At 35.8% G+C, this 15693-nt stretch overlaps 1 protein-coding gene across 1 annotated transcript in view; it reads right to left on the bottom strand.

Annotated features, from left to right (window-relative positions):
* Positions 1 to 15693, bottom strand: part of GNAT3 (G protein subunit alpha transducin 3) — a 55419-nt gene that overhangs the window by 23598 nt on the left and 16128 nt on the right. Inside the window, exons 2-3 of the mRNA XM_046021041.1 lie at positions 9300 to 9342; positions 3743 to 3884 (exon numbers count right to left, since the gene is read on the bottom strand). Coding sequence (XP_045876997.1) covers positions 3743 to 3884; positions 9300 to 9342 — 185 coding nt within the window. The remainder of the gene's footprint in view (positions 1 to 3742; positions 3885 to 9299; positions 9343 to 15693) is intronic.

Below are 15693 nucleotides of genomic sequence, written 5' to 3'. Positions count from 1 at the left end.
AGTCACAACAACACTCAAATCATGTGATAAAGTGTTAAAACTTTCAACATTTTTTTAAGTTGGTAGTGGATGTTTTAGTTGCTCTAAGATAGAATAATATCCAGAGAGGATAAGTTGAAATTTACTAAATGCCTATATTATGTTCGCCTCTAGTTTCTTTAACTTTCCCCTTTACAAGTTGTGTATTTATGAAATTAGTCTGTCAAGTATTAAACCAAAACAAGAACATGTTCTGTTAGCTTCATTTTTCTTTCAGCTATAAGTTCACCTTCTCTCTCTCCTACTCCTCAGCTATAGTTACTAAATATGTCTTTATACTCTGTTCCCATATTTTCTTCTCATTTCTCAACATACGTTATTGGATTCTGCATCCACAACTCTTCTAAAATCCATCTCAAGATATCCCCAGTGATCTCTGTATTATTAAATCCAGTAGACTTTAAATATACTTCTTCCCTGACCTCTTAAGACCTTTCATCTTAGATAACTTCCCTCTGGAACCCTTGCATTGATTTCTGTGATTCGATAAAAACTTGGTATTCCTTTTACTTTCCCATCATCTCCTCCAAACTTCACTATTTCTCCCAAATGACCAGAAAATGTTACTTTCTTTTTTAAAGCTGTTATTTATTTATTTGAGAGAGTGAGCAAGAGAGAAAAGGAGCAGGGGAAGGGGAGAGGGAGAGGCAGATTCCCCACTGAGCAGGGAGCCCGAAGGGGGCTTGATCCCCGTGACTGAGCCACCCAGGTGCCCCCAAAATGTTACTTTTTCAGCACAGGCACCTAACTTGCCACTCTCCTTTATACCTGTATCTTCTCTTTGTAAATATTTGACCTCCTTGATCCCACCCATGTCCTAATACACATTATACACCATAGTGTAATGCCAATACTACTAAGATTTCGATCTCTTATCAAATTATCTCGTTTGGACTTGAAATGTACATTTTCAACCACTTACATATGTGGACATGTTACAGAGCTTACAGACACATTTCTTAAATGTACTAGTTGTGCCCCATCCCCAGTGACAGACTTCCTTTTTCAGTAATTCTTTTCATAAATGAGAATTTGGCTCTCCTTCCAGCTGTGCTGCACTTTTGAAATAGCTGATGCTTTGTAATTACTTGTTCAGTGACAGACTTCCTTCTCTTGAGGGAAGATACTTCTCCCATTTTATTTACTGCTGATTCCGCAGTACATCCCGTGTCAAGTGTCTGCCATATAAATCATAGTTTAATGAAATATAATTTTTTCAGGGGCACCTGGGTGGCTCGGCTCAGTGGGTTAAGCATCTGCCTTCAGGTCAGGTCATGATCCTGGAGTCCCAGGATCAAGCCCTGCATTAGGCTCCTGATCAGTGGGGAGTCTGCTTCTCCCTCTGCCCCTTACCTCCCTGGTATTCTCTCTCTCTTTCTCTCTCTCATTCTGTCTCTCTCTCAAATAAATAAATAAAATCTTTAAAAAATATATAATTTTTTCAAATGATGTTAGATGTGTAGACTTTAATATATAAATTTTAATGACCTTACACTTCGAATGATTACTGGAAAATAAATACTCAGTATTTACTAGGATCTTAAAGTATTTTGTTTTTAAGTGGATTTCCTATATTTCTGTTTGCTTCTGTAATAGTCCTTGAAACTCAGTGAAAAAAGCACTAACGTTTTGTGGATAAAGAGACCCAAATGTAGAGAGATTAAGTAGTTCGTCCAAATTTACAGAACCAGTAACCAATAAAGCTTATGGACATTTTCCTTTAGGACTGTAATATAAAATGCATAAATTGAATAAATAGCTAAATTGAAAGCTATAGAACAATAGAACTCTGAAAGCCACACACACATAGATGTTTAGCAGGGTTATAGTTCAAGCCAGGGTTAAGAGCATATTAATCTTAAAATCAAATACTAAAGAAGGTCACTGAAACTACTATAGTTTACAACAACTGAAATCAAAATTGGGGGTATGTAGTACCTGACAGCTGATGTTTGACCCTTGAGGGTATAGGTCCTTCTGAGAAGTTGTATCAGTCCTTCAGTGCTGCATAAATTGCTCTGTTTTTACCATTTAATGTAAAGTTTAATAAATTGCCTTGATTTAAAGTTTCATTCAGCATAGTGGTAGCAATCTACAGAGTCTGTATTATTATCACTCTGCCTGTGTGCCAGATCATTAAGATGTTAACCAGTGGAGGATTAACAAACATTTTGGATTGTTAAAAGTATTTTTACAAAAATCCTTGCATCAGGAAAAGCACTCTAATAGAAGCCAGAAGAGGTGGGTTTTGCCCCAAACAGTAGCTGTGCAATGCAGGCTACATTGCTAATAGCTTTTGGCCTTTATTTTTCACAACTTTAAATATGGGGCTTATACCAGGTTGTTTCTGAAGGGCCAATTTAAAGTCTCAGATCCTTAGGAACAGCCAAGGTCAGAGGGATAACCAAACTACGCTTAAATAAAAAAGATCACCAAGTCGTGGAATGGTAAAGAATACAAGGATATTGGAGTTGGGTTCTGGCAAGTTCCCCTCTTACATGTGAGAGCTGTAACCTAAAGAAGGCGGTGACTTACTGGAGCCAGGTTTGAGGAAAACTAAAAATGGAAGAGAAGCCTAGCCCAATTCCTGACTGTGCTTTACAAAGCATCTGCCCTAAAGACATACTTAGAATTGCTGTGCTCTTTGTTGGAAAATGGCAGAACAAGATGAGGGTTGGCCATTAATTTTTTTTTTAATTAACAGCATGAAAGAGGTATTTTTCTTTTCATCCTAATGGCATCCAATGGTAATTTACATAGTCAAACCCTAAACTTCTGGAGGGGTAGGAAGAGTAAAGTACAAGGGTCATATTCTTCTCTATAATTAACATGTTCTTCCTCTCTTTCTTACTGTTAGCGGACAGGGTATCTAAGTTTACACTGGGAGCAGCTCAGTGGATACCATCTGGAGGCAACCAGCTGCTCCAGGATAGAACAAATGGAAATGAGTGTTTTCCTGTTGATCATGCACTCTTATTCCTTTTTTGCATGTGGTTAACTATTGTTCTTCAGAGAATGCTCTGTGCTCCATTTGTCATCTAAAATAGTTCTATATATTTGCACATAAACTGTTTGAAACGAAGTGGGTTTTTAATGTATTTTAACATAAAATGATTATTACAAAATATAAAATAGAATGTAATGAAACTGTTTAGAAGCTACCTTATAAACATGACTCTGATTACTTGAGTGTATTTATTATATAGACATCTTAATCACATAATTTTGAATTCTTTTTAAAAAAATGAGCACTCTAAAATAGTCATTTCTCTGCCCAGCATTGTCTTTATAGTTATTGTTGAACAATAATAATTATGTTACTACTATTACTATAATGTTATAATGTTCACTCCATGAAATGACTCACAATTAAACTAAGAAAATAAAACTGGAATTATTGCAGTTTGATTTTATAGAATGAACTCTTTTATATTTAGTAAATATCATTATTTTTCTCTAATAGAATATATTATTTGATACTAGGTTTGATTCCTAGGAAAATAGTTAATGCCAAATAAGATTATGGCACACAGAAAGTTTCATTTAAAGAAAAAAATCTTACACCAAACATAATTAAAGTTTCCAAAATTCATATTTTATGTTCTTAAATTTTTGGTGTAGACTAGTACTACAAATTTAGTTCTACTGTTTTATGGCTCAAACTCCATTGTAGGACTACAACTGCCATTATTTGTATACTTACTGCACTTGTGGGATTTGCATAATCAATCCCAAGGGTAGTCATGGCTTTCACAATAGCTAGGATGGATTGCAGTGTATTACTGTAAATTACTGCTTTGAACTCCATGCATTCTTCCTCACTGTAACCATTCTTATGGATGATCCTGTAATTTAAACATGAAAAGCTTTTGTGAGTTGAGCAATTGGTTTTTTTAATAATATTAAAACACATCAACAATAATTTGCTTGAATAAAATGACAGTATATATTTGTTACAAAAACTATTACCCATATGCATATGTTAAATCTGAACAATTTTATGGCTTTGGATTTTATTATTATCCTTGAGATTTAATACAATATTTTCTTTCTGGGCTCCTCATGCTACATATAAAGAGGGCTTAGAATTTGCCCTGGTAAACCAGTATTTAAAATGAGTAAATCATGAGGAATTTTACTTAGAAAGCTTATTTATTTCAAAAGAAAAATTTCCAGATTCGCAGGACAAAGAAATTATACAGAGTTCTGAAACTAGTCTTTGTAACATGATGTTGATGTCTAGAGGAAGCCAAGTAATTTACTAGAACATTCATTTCTTTTCCTATCACTTAAGACACACTGGAAAATAGAAGTGCCTGCTTTCTACTTATAGCATTAACAAAGGCATCTTTTTTTTTTTAATGTAGGTAGTTACCTGCTGTTAAATCCCTTGTTACTTTTCCATCTGTGTACGTGCCACTAGTTCTCAAAGTTGAAAGGCTTATGTTACTTGGTTGAACTCTTTTCCTTCCACTCACTCAATCAGAACTCAGCATTTTATAGTTTTAGAATAATAGATTAAAATAGATTTACCTTTAAAAGCTAAAATCTCTGCATATTCTAGTTATTTTATTGTGTCTTTATTGTATAATACATTCTTGCTCCTTTTTGTTGTTTTTGTTGTTGCTATCGGTAGGCATCATTTTGGAAGTCATATTCCGAAGTATTTGTGTTTTACCAATTCACAGAGAGGCTTTAGCTTAGGGAAAAGAATACAAATGCCCCCCAAGATATTAAAACTTGTAAATACAAGAATTTTTGCAGTGAAAGGAGAGGTAGCCCTTATATCCATTATTGATTGTTTTTGATATTTGCTTGCCAGTAATTGCTATATTTCTGCTTTAAGCATGGACATGTTTATCTTGCTGTATTAAACAAATAACTTTAATGAGTAAGTAAAGCAGACAACTAAAGGTTGTAGAAAAATGCAGTTAAAATATCTGTGTAGATAGATCAAGAATAAGTTCATTAAAGAAATCTCAGTTCTTTCTCAAAAACTGAAATTGGGAAGTTATTTTAGTTACTAAATTAAAATGGCAGTTAACAGTAAACTTGGGGCATTTAGGATTTCTTTCTGGAACAAGTTCTGATTCCTATCTTTTCATCATAGGATAATGAAACATCACAAAGCAAAATGGCAAAAGCATACTTTAAAAAAATCCAGCGGTAGTAGGACTTTAAGCAACCTTGCTTTTCTGAGGACTGCATAAATACATTTCTGTGAGATAGAGCTTTGTACTTGCAGTTGATTCCTAAATCTATGCCAATTAATGAGCTTTTATTGGGCATTTTCTGTAACATGGGGTATTATGTGCTGAAAAGAATGAATGAGTTTTACTTTCTCTCCTCCCCAAAAACCTATAGGCTAGAGCTCTACTGTCCAATATAGTAGCCACCAGCTGTAAATTAAAATTAAATTCCTCATTCACACCAGCCACATTTCAAATGCTTAATGGCCACATATGACTCAGAGCTGCCATATTGGAGAGCACAGAAAGAGGATCTCCCTGTCACCATAGAATGTTCTATTGGACAGTAGTAGATTACGGAAAGGTAGAGCACAAAATCCATTTCTGTGCAGTGTGATAGTATATAGCAACAATGTCTGCATGTGGTCCAATAAACTAGAAAAGAAAAAGTGATAACCTTTATTGGGAGTAGGTGTAAGGGATCACGAGAGACTGCCTGGAGCAATGATGATCAGTTGAGTTTTCAAGGAGAAGTCGTTATTTCCAGATAGTGAAAAGGAAGAACATTCTAGGCAGAAGGATCAGTTATGACCAAATAGATGGTTACAGTGATCAGGCTTTCAGTGTGTGCCAAGAACTGTGTTAAGTGCTTATATATCTTCTCATTTCTTGCAGTTAAGTCCTTTAAAGAAGGTAAAAGTATCACCTACGTTTTACAGGGAAGAAATGGAGGCACAGTTAAATGAAGAAACTACCCCTAACTTATTCAGTACGTGATACGGTTGGGCAATGAACGCATTCTGATTTGGGAGTCTGTGATCTTAGCCGCTAATCTGTCCTATCTTCTGTAGTCCACAGAACTATGTGAGTTCAGGATTTCTGGGTGTAGAAAGCAGGAAGGGGGAAGTCGTGGGGCCTGAGAATGAAGAGAGAGGTAAGAGTTGGATTCTAAAGTGCCTTGGGCTTCCTTCAAGGAGTCTGTTGACAGTTCATGAAGAGTACAGTTCAGGAAAGAGAACTAAGTTTTCTTTTTAAAGAAAACCGTTGGTGTTGGTGCAGATACTGCAGTGGAAGAAAGAAGAGGGAGGAAAAAAGTGTTTTGCAGGATATTGTATTAATCCAGTTCAGAAATTCGAGGTTTTTAAGCTAAGGCAGCGACAGTAGGGATAAGTGACACCCTTGAAGACAAAAGTTGTTTAGATGTGGCAAAACTGAGAAAGTGAATGTCAGCATATCTACACCCGGATTAATTGCTTTAGAGGCTGCAGCTGCTGTAATTCATTGTAGGGATGTGGAGGTCAGATGGGGAGATAACATAGCATTGTTTATTCTGATTTGGACCTATCCATAGAATATGGAGGTAGATGTACCTGCTTCCCTAATTTAGACAGAGTGAGTGTGAAAGAAATAATCTGGGACAGTCTGCTTGAAGATGAGAGGGAAAATCATTGTACCTTAGCAGTTTTCATTTGAACCTATAGAGTAAGTGAAGAAGGGGGCCATGTGCATTAGAGACCCCAGCAGTTAGGTGGAATCTGAGAGTCAAGCAGGCAATTAGGACATAAACTAGGAGTTATTCCAAAAGCCAGGGTGATGTTTTAGAAGAGAAAAGTCCAGTGGAGTCGAATGGAATTAAAATAGGAACTCATGAGTATTTCAGACAAAATGGCGATTGGAGATAATATTAATGCTATTAAGGGCAACTGATGTGGCAAGCCAAAGGCAGCAGTGATGAGAATTGTTTAAGGGTAAATGGAAGGTGGAAGAGTGAAGAGAGTTGAGGCAAACTAGGCTTCACAGAATCAGCTGAAGAAAGGAAGGAAGGAGGAGGTAACGAGGAGACTCCCTTAATAACAGAAGCAGTGCTTGCTCCTTGTAGAAAATGTGAAAAGCCCAGCAGTATTCAAAATGAAGGTGCAATGTAACTTTAAATCCCAATATTGAGAAATAACTATCAGGGAATATTGGCCTATATTATTCCCTTTTAAAAAACTGTATTTTGTCATAGTTGAGGTAAAATGTTCATGCAGTTTTGGGTCTTAGTTTTTCAGCTAGTTTAAGTATTTTCTATTACAACTTTCTCATGTACATGCAACTTGTATTGGATGCAAAATATTGCAATTGAAAACTGACTGGTCCTACACTTTTGCAAACTATTTCCTTGTGTTTTATTTTAATTTAGGGTACTTTCATCTCTCTCTTCTTTCTCTATTTTAAATAAGACTAATTTAAACCTCTTGGTGCATAAACGTTCGTATTTTCATGTTACGTCATTTTACTTTTGTGCTTTTTCAAATTTGAATTATTTTACTAGAATTCTCAGAGACCTATTTATATCAGAAGTTATTATTTTCACAGGTTTCTAGTTTGATTGAAAAATCATTTCTACAAATTTGCTATAACAAATAACTTTATTAGTAGTAATGAGAAATATTAAGTTCTCAAAACCTCACCCTTATTGGGTAATATTATTTAAAATTGCTAATTTACTAAGATGAGGAATAGCTCATTATTGCTTCATTTATTTGTTTATTTGACAGAGAGGGAGAGAGAATACAAGTAGGCAGAGAGGCAGGCAGAGAGAGAGGGAGAAGCAGGCTCCCCACTGAGCAGAGAGCCCGATGCAGGGCTCGATCCCAGGACCCTGAGATCATGACTTGGCCCTAAGGCAGAGGCTTAACCCACTGAGCCACCCAGGTGCCCCTCATTATATTGCTTTAAATAGATATTTGAATTTTGTCTTGTGTGAACTGTCTGTTCATAGTCTCTTCCCGTTTGTATATATTGGGCAGCTTATTTTTCTTAGCAATCTGTATGACTCTTTTTATATTATGACAGTTACTTATCATATTTATTATAGTTTTTTTCTAGTTCTCTTTTTAAATTTTATTATGGTTTGATATATTTAAAGGGTTTAATTTTTAGATAGTCAAATAACTGGTTATTTTTTGCTTTACTGCATTTAACTTCATAGAGAATGGAGCGGTAAATAGGATAGGAGGAACTCCAGCATGATTAGAACTGAAAGAAAAGAACAGGTGAACACAGTGGGAGTGTGATGGGGGTGTGAGATGATTTGCGTGAAGGGATGGAGCAAGTCTAAACAATGATCAGGGGAGACGAGTGTCCTGTTCTTCAAAGACAGAAGAGAAGGTAAAAAATTTGGTTGCAAGTACATGTGTCAGGAAATTCCAAAAGTGAGACTTAAATAATTGTTGGTATGGAACTTACATGACATTATTACCAGAAAGGAAAGAGAAAAACTAGTGATTTAGATTCTAAATAGACAATCAAATAATTGACTGGGATGGAACCCTCGTGTGACATATTCCAAAGGACGAGATCCTCCAACGTGGAACAAAAAATAAGCCAAAAAAAGAACTATCTTCTTCTCCTATGGCAAGAGTTGTCCTTCAAAATTCTCCAGCAGTGATGGAGCCATCACTTAAAAGGCTTTACATCACTTAAAGGGCTTTACATAATCCCTTCCACTTACCAATGTAAATTTTATTCATTTAGACATTATATTCTTGAATTTTAGAGATTTTGTGTTTGTTGTCTCATTAAGAAATCCATGTCTATTTATTTCATTATACAAAGACAAAAAATAGAGAAAAGAAGTATAAAGATAAATTGAAATCCATGTTAGTAATAACTTTAAATAAGCACTTTATTCCCAGGCAGGAAAAATGTCAATTAGGTTTAAAATACCATTTCTTCCTAAATTCAAATGGGTCATTGATGGACATATTTTGAAATGTTGATGGCTTTTACCCACAATATCGAAGCCCTAGATTATGCCCAGATGAATATATTTAAAACATGACTGCTTTGAGTATGCATCATGTTGAGAGGCAAAATTTAAAAAGAAAAATGGAAATTACAATATCACACATCAGTTACGCTCCCTGCGAAAGGGTAGGAGAGAGGCTCACCCGGCAAATGAGACAGCTCTGCCAGTAACTACATGTACAGACCATCTGTCAGATTTTCCCAAAGTATTTCTTTTCAGACTGGTCAAGTACACAGACAGCCTTCAATTATCAAACATATAAAATAGTGTATACCTACTTCATTTGTTTAACGATTGTACTTTTTCCAGATTCTCCCGCACCTGCAATGAAAAGAGAGGAGTATTATCAATTGCTACACTAAATTCATATAGATACTAAAACCTGGGGTTGTCATCTTCTCGTGGGTAAATCTTGACCAGATAGCTCTCCTATATAAAGGAAAATAATCTTCGTCAAGTCTTGAAAGGTATTAGCTGCCTACTTTCCAGGACAGCAGAAGCAAATAAAACCCCTCTATATTGATGTTAAATCCCCCTATAGGTCTGGCTTCAAGGTAAAGGGTATCTTCTAAAACAAGAAACGTATATTCTCAAGGAAATAAAATTATTGCATTTGAACATAATTTGGAAAGCTCTATCCCCTGGGTTTGCACCCCAAGGAAAGTGATCCCAACTTTGCAGTCTCTAGAAAATGTCTCCCAGAATGTCTCATATATCGTGTTTGATTAAATAGCAGTAAAGAAAGAACACCAGATGATTGTCTTTTATTTCCAGAACTGTTTGAAGCCTATCCTAATTGAAGAATGGACTCTTGTCTTTATTATTGTGTTTATCTTCATACATAGGTGTTTTCTGCTTAAATAAAGGAAAGTTAATAACACAACACTAAGCAAACCTAAAGAGCCTGCAGGTAACAATGATGCAGGAGTATCTGCAAATGGATTACACACTCCATGGGGAGGAACAGGGGTGGCAGTGATAACATAGAGAACCAGTCGGATTTACCTGGAACATTTATTTTAGTTGATGATATACAATATACAACTTTATTTTGGTATGCTTGGCAAACATTGTATAAAGAGTTGCAAAAATCACGTGATTTTTTAAAAAGATTTTATTTATTAGAGAATGAGCAGGGGGAAGGGGCAGAGGAGGAAGGAGAAGCAAACTTCCTGCTGAGCAGGGAGCCTGATGCAGGGATAGATCTGAGGAACCCAGAATCATGAGCTGAGCCAAAGGCAGCTGCTTAACCAACTGAACTACCCAGGTACCCCCAAATTCACATGATTTTTAAACTATAAAGGGAAACTTTGGCGAAAAAATTTGATTATTTCCAGCTATGTCTCAAGGCCTTTTGAGCATATTTCTGGAGTGTCCTTTGCCATTAATATGAGTGTTGACTTGGGAAACAGAACCCAAGAAGTACTGAAATGAAGTGACCTAAGTTTGAGGGTTTGGCTCTGTCCCCATGTGTGCACACATGTGTGCTTGTGTGTAGCTGCGATATCTTTGGTAAATTTGTTAGCCCCTTAATTTCCTTACCTATAAACTAAGAAATTTACCTCACAAGATTATTAGAAGACTGTAATGACACAATAAGCATGAACTTATCTGCCAACTACCAAGCAAAATAAAACAGAGCAATGTACTTAAGAATCCAAGAATGAAAGAAATTCTGTGGTGTTTTGTAAAGAGAAGAGTGTCAAGATACCCTACATGTACCAGATGAATGATGCTGCAGCAACTGTGTGTCCATGTGGCAAAACAATACTGACTTTTATATGACAGTAAGCCAAAATTAATTGAATTGATTCATAAACATGTATGTGTTTTTGTATATAATGAAACTCTTAAAAGTTCTAGAGCAATATGTAGATGAAAAAATCTTTTCAAACTTGAAGTAGTCAAAATGTCCTTAGATAAGACATTTTAAAAAAACCCTAAAACAACAAAAAGTTGAAAATTGATAAATTGGACTTGATCATTGTTAAAAATATTTGCTCTCCAAAAGATGGTATCAAGAAAATGAGATGACAAACCACATAACTAGGAGGAAACATTCACAGCATGTATGTCAGGCGAAGGACAGGTGCCCAATTTTATAAAAATTATTGTAAATTCATAATGAGAAGACCTAAAAATCCAATAAAAATTAGGAAAAAACTTGAACTGACATTTCTCAAAAAAAGATATGTGACGAATAATCTTATGAAAAGATGCCCGATATTGCTAATAATCAAGGAAGTACAAATGGCACCATAAAGAGATGGCATTACATATCCAGTAAATTTGGGTAAAATTTAAAAGATTCACAATATCAAGTCCCAACAAGGACGTGGAGCAACTGGAAGGCTCTTAACACTGCTGATAGAAAACCACATAGTATAGCCACTTTGGAATACAGCTGGCAACTCCTAAGATGTTAAACATAAACCTGTCATATGATCTAGTCATTGCACTCTTAGACATTTACTCCAAATAAATGAAAATATACATCCTCACAGGGATTTGGACATGAATGTCCATAACAGCTTTGTTTGATAACCCTAGAGCAGTAATACCCAAATGTCCATTAACGGGGATGATGAACAAAATGTAGCCCATCTTTATAATGAAATGCTACAAGCAGTAAAAAGGAACACACTATTGGCTCATGCAACAACATAAATAAACTTAAAATAGTTATGCCGAGGGAAAGAAGACAAAAAGTTTATTTACCCCATATAGTCCCTAGTATATTTGTTTCACTTATATAAAACTCTAGAAAGTACAAACCAAAGCATAGTGAGAATGCAGACTAGTTCTTCCTGCTCATAGGAGAGGAGACAGGCAAGGATTGTAAAGGCATGTGAGGAAGATTTAGGGGTGATGATGTTTGGCATCTTTAATCAAGGTAATAATGATGTCATGGGTGTGCATGTCTATAAAAACTCTTCAAATCGTACCTTTCTGTATTTGTAACTTACTATATGTAGATTTTATCTCAATAATCTTCTTTAAAACACAAACACCATCACCCACTTAGAACATTAACATTGTAGGTCATTATCCATTTCACCAATTTTTAAGGTCTAATAGTACCATGATATCATTAATATGTGTGTGCTTTATAAAGTAGGATATTGTGTTTTTATAGTTATATTTGAAACAGTAGGGTGAATGCAGGCAGTGGGACTCAAGACTGTTTATATAAGAGTGTTGATTAAAATGATGACTAATGTGAGGTTGGCTGCCATATGAAGAGTCTAAAAATGGATATGACTCCTGAGAGAAAATGATGGGAGAATTGAGTTAAAATTACTGCAATATGTAGGGCATATTGTATGGAGTATAAATGGGATATAAAGACATGCTTTTTAATGCACTTATGTGATAAATCTCTATCTTTAGTGCATTTATCTATGGGATAAATATCTATGTATTTATCTTTAATGTGAAGGAGGAGGTAGAGAAGGAGAAACCACTTGAACTTTGAATGTTCTGATTTTATAGATAGGAGAAAACCAGAGTCACCATGAGTTGGCAAAGCCAAGATTTGTTCATAAAATTATTAAGATACAATCACCTATAAATCTGGAGAGTATTAGGGGGAAGTTCAGTATTTTGTAATTGATATGAAATTGTATTTCTCGGGTTACAACTAACCCTTATCCACGCAAATATGATGTTAAAATATGGTATTGACCAAAGACCTGAACTAAAATACCAAAGAGTCGAATAGTTTGGTTTTCTTATCCTAATTTCTGTATCTTTAAGAGAAGCAAGGGGCGTGATAGGTTACTGGCAGCTCCAAAAACTGGGTCATGGGACATCTTTGAAGTCTCAACGTGCCTGTTAATTTTGGACAGATTTCAAAGTAGCACAGCTAAGGCAGTTTTAAAATTTCCAAGAAAAAATCAAAATGCAGGAACACTAGTAAACATATATCCTTTACCAGCATGGCAGTCAACTGCCTTGGTTTACCTCTGTTTTTATGTAAGCCAAAGTAGTATGACGTTTTGTAACCCTCAGTCTCAGAATTTTATTTAAATTCATATATGTATTAAATTGGAGGACCCTGACTACCCTGTTTCAGTTTTTAACTTCCACTATCACCCACTTTATTCTGTTTTCCCTACTCTGCTTTTTCCTATCACTTACCTTATTCTACAAACATACAAATTACTCACATGCTGTTTTTAATTTTTCTTGTCTGTCTGCCAATGCTGTGAGGTCAACTGCACTAGGGCCGGGGCCTTTGTTTTGTTCCCTGATGAATCTAAAGCACCTAGAAGAGTGCCTAATCGTAGAATTTCAATGGAATAAATGAATTCTGTAAATTCGTACTTGGGAAATAAAATTTTGCCCTCTGTCTTGTATATTTTTCACATTGCAACATTTCTTCCTGATTGGCACTATTTTCTTAAGCTGTAGTGACACCTAAATTTAATTCTACTTCACAGCGGATTTGTATTGTCTCAGCCTATCTAACTGTATCTAGTTTTCTGCAGTTATCTGAAACAGCTGCTCACCTTATATAGTAAGGGTATCAGTGGCAAAGTTATGGGAAATGAAATTTTATTGCCTGGTGGGGATAAATGGGTACCCCTTGGGTAAACCTCCAGCATACTTCTCCTTATGGCTTTATATTGGTGTGGTCCACACCACACAGCGTAAAATTTGATAAATGCAAAATCAACGACATGAATTTGCTAATCTTTCTTTGTAGACTTTTTAAGATGTAATCAAACATGAACTGACAGATGGGGCAAAACCATCTCATTTACTAGAAACTGCTGTCCAAGAGTAGAATTTTTGAGGATCAAATAAAAATCACATTAAAATATCACCTCTTGGGGGCACCTGGGTGGCTTAGTGGGTTAAAGTCTCTGCCTTCAGCTCAGGTCAAGATCCCAGGGTCCTGGGATCCAGCCCCACATTGGCTCTCTGTTCAGCAGGGAGCCTGCTTCCCTTCCTCTCTCTCTATCTGCCTCTCTGCCTACTTGTGATTCTGTCTGTCAAATAAATTAATAAATAACTCTTTAAAATAAATAAAATAAAATATCACCTCTTGGGGTGCCTGGGTGGCCTAGTGGGTTAAGCCTCTGCCTTTGGCTCAGTTCATGATCTCAGGGTCCTAGGATCAAGCCCCGCGTCCTGCTCTCTGCTTGGCAGGGAGCTTGTTCCCCCCCCCACCCGCGTGCCTCTCTGCCTACTTGTGATCCCTCTCTCTCTGTCAAATAAATAAATAAAATCTTTAAAAAAAAATTAAAAAATATAACCTCACCTATCTTCAGAAGACAGCTGGTTATATTATTTTGCCTGGATGAGCATTGCTTGTTTGCAACAGTGGTAAGAGGAAATCAATGAGCTTTGTACACTATCTTGGTTTGCCAGCTTTAGAAAATTTGTTATTTTGCTTCAGGCTGTGCATCACTTTGGAAAAATAAAAAAGTTATTTGGCAAGATTATAAAACTGTTCTTGGTAGTTTTTTTTTTATTTTATTTATTTGACAGAGAGAGATCACAAGTAGATAGAGAGGCAGGCAGAGAGAGAGAGAGGGAAGCAGGCCCCTGCTGAGCAGAGAGCCCGATGCGGGACTCGATCCCAGGATCCCAAGATCATGACCTGAGCCGAAGGCAGCGGCTTAACCCACTGAGCCACCCAGGCGCCCGGTAGTTTTGTTTTATGTTCTCTAACGGTAGATGTGGACATAAGAAATTACAGCATCATCCTCTGTAGGTGACAGATTTGGAGAATATCTCTCTATATTTATATTTATATTTATAAATAATTTGCTATATAGTCTTTTTGCTATATGGAAAACTACAGGGTCATAGGGATGTGGGCAGAAAGCCAATGGGCCCAATAGGGACTCTCTTGCTTATTCATGCCATGTGTATTTAGTGTTACATTTTGTTCAATCAGAATGGAAATACTGGGGGGAAAAAAAACTTTGGAGAAAATATGAGACTGAGAAAAGGAACTCATCTCTGACTATTATATTTAATTGGTAATCATACAGCACTAAGATCTGACATGTTTCCAAAATTATTTCTGAGTCTAGAGGGTATCTTATAATAAAATGATCATTGATGACCTTTCTTGGGTAACAGAATAATCAGTCATGTTTAAAAAATAGTATGTGGGGTTTTTTTAAATGGAACTACATATGAAATATGAGTATTTTCTTTGGAAGACTTTACAAAGGATATCTGGACTATTACTTGCTTAATGTAGTGACCCTAGTCTTCTATAAGAATGCGCACTACAGTCAGCTGTAGCATTAACAGGAAAATTCCTGAAGAAAAGTCAATCTCTCTAAAATCTCATTTATTATCTGAAACTCTATAAAATTACCTCCAAAATAAATGATCAAGTCCCATTCTCACAATGGTTCTGGGTCATAGTTCACAATAACCATTCCATTCTTGTACAATGAGATCATGTTACAGAGTCAAATATAGACCTCAAAACAGCATGTTCACATAGGCTGAGGGTGTCCCGAAATAATCTCTGCCTTCCAAACTGGTAATTACTAAAATTATTTTCTGGGTCAAAGGGTACTAAGGGAATTTTATTTCTTGGAAGTGGATGATATTTCAAATAATTAAATATTTAGGTTTATACCTCATACTTTAATACTCATAAATTATTCCTAAGAATTAGAGATTTTACTCCATATTTTTATT

Source organism: Meles meles, chromosome 10, assembly GCF_922984935.1.
Source record: "Meles meles chromosome 10, mMelMel3.1 paternal haplotype, whole genome shotgun sequence".
NCBI classification, from domain to species: domain Eukaryota; kingdom Metazoa; phylum Chordata; class Mammalia; order Carnivora; family Mustelidae; genus Meles; species Meles meles.
The sequence above is the reverse complement of the archived record's forward strand: the minus strand, read 5'-3'. Positions and strand labels throughout refer to the sequence as shown.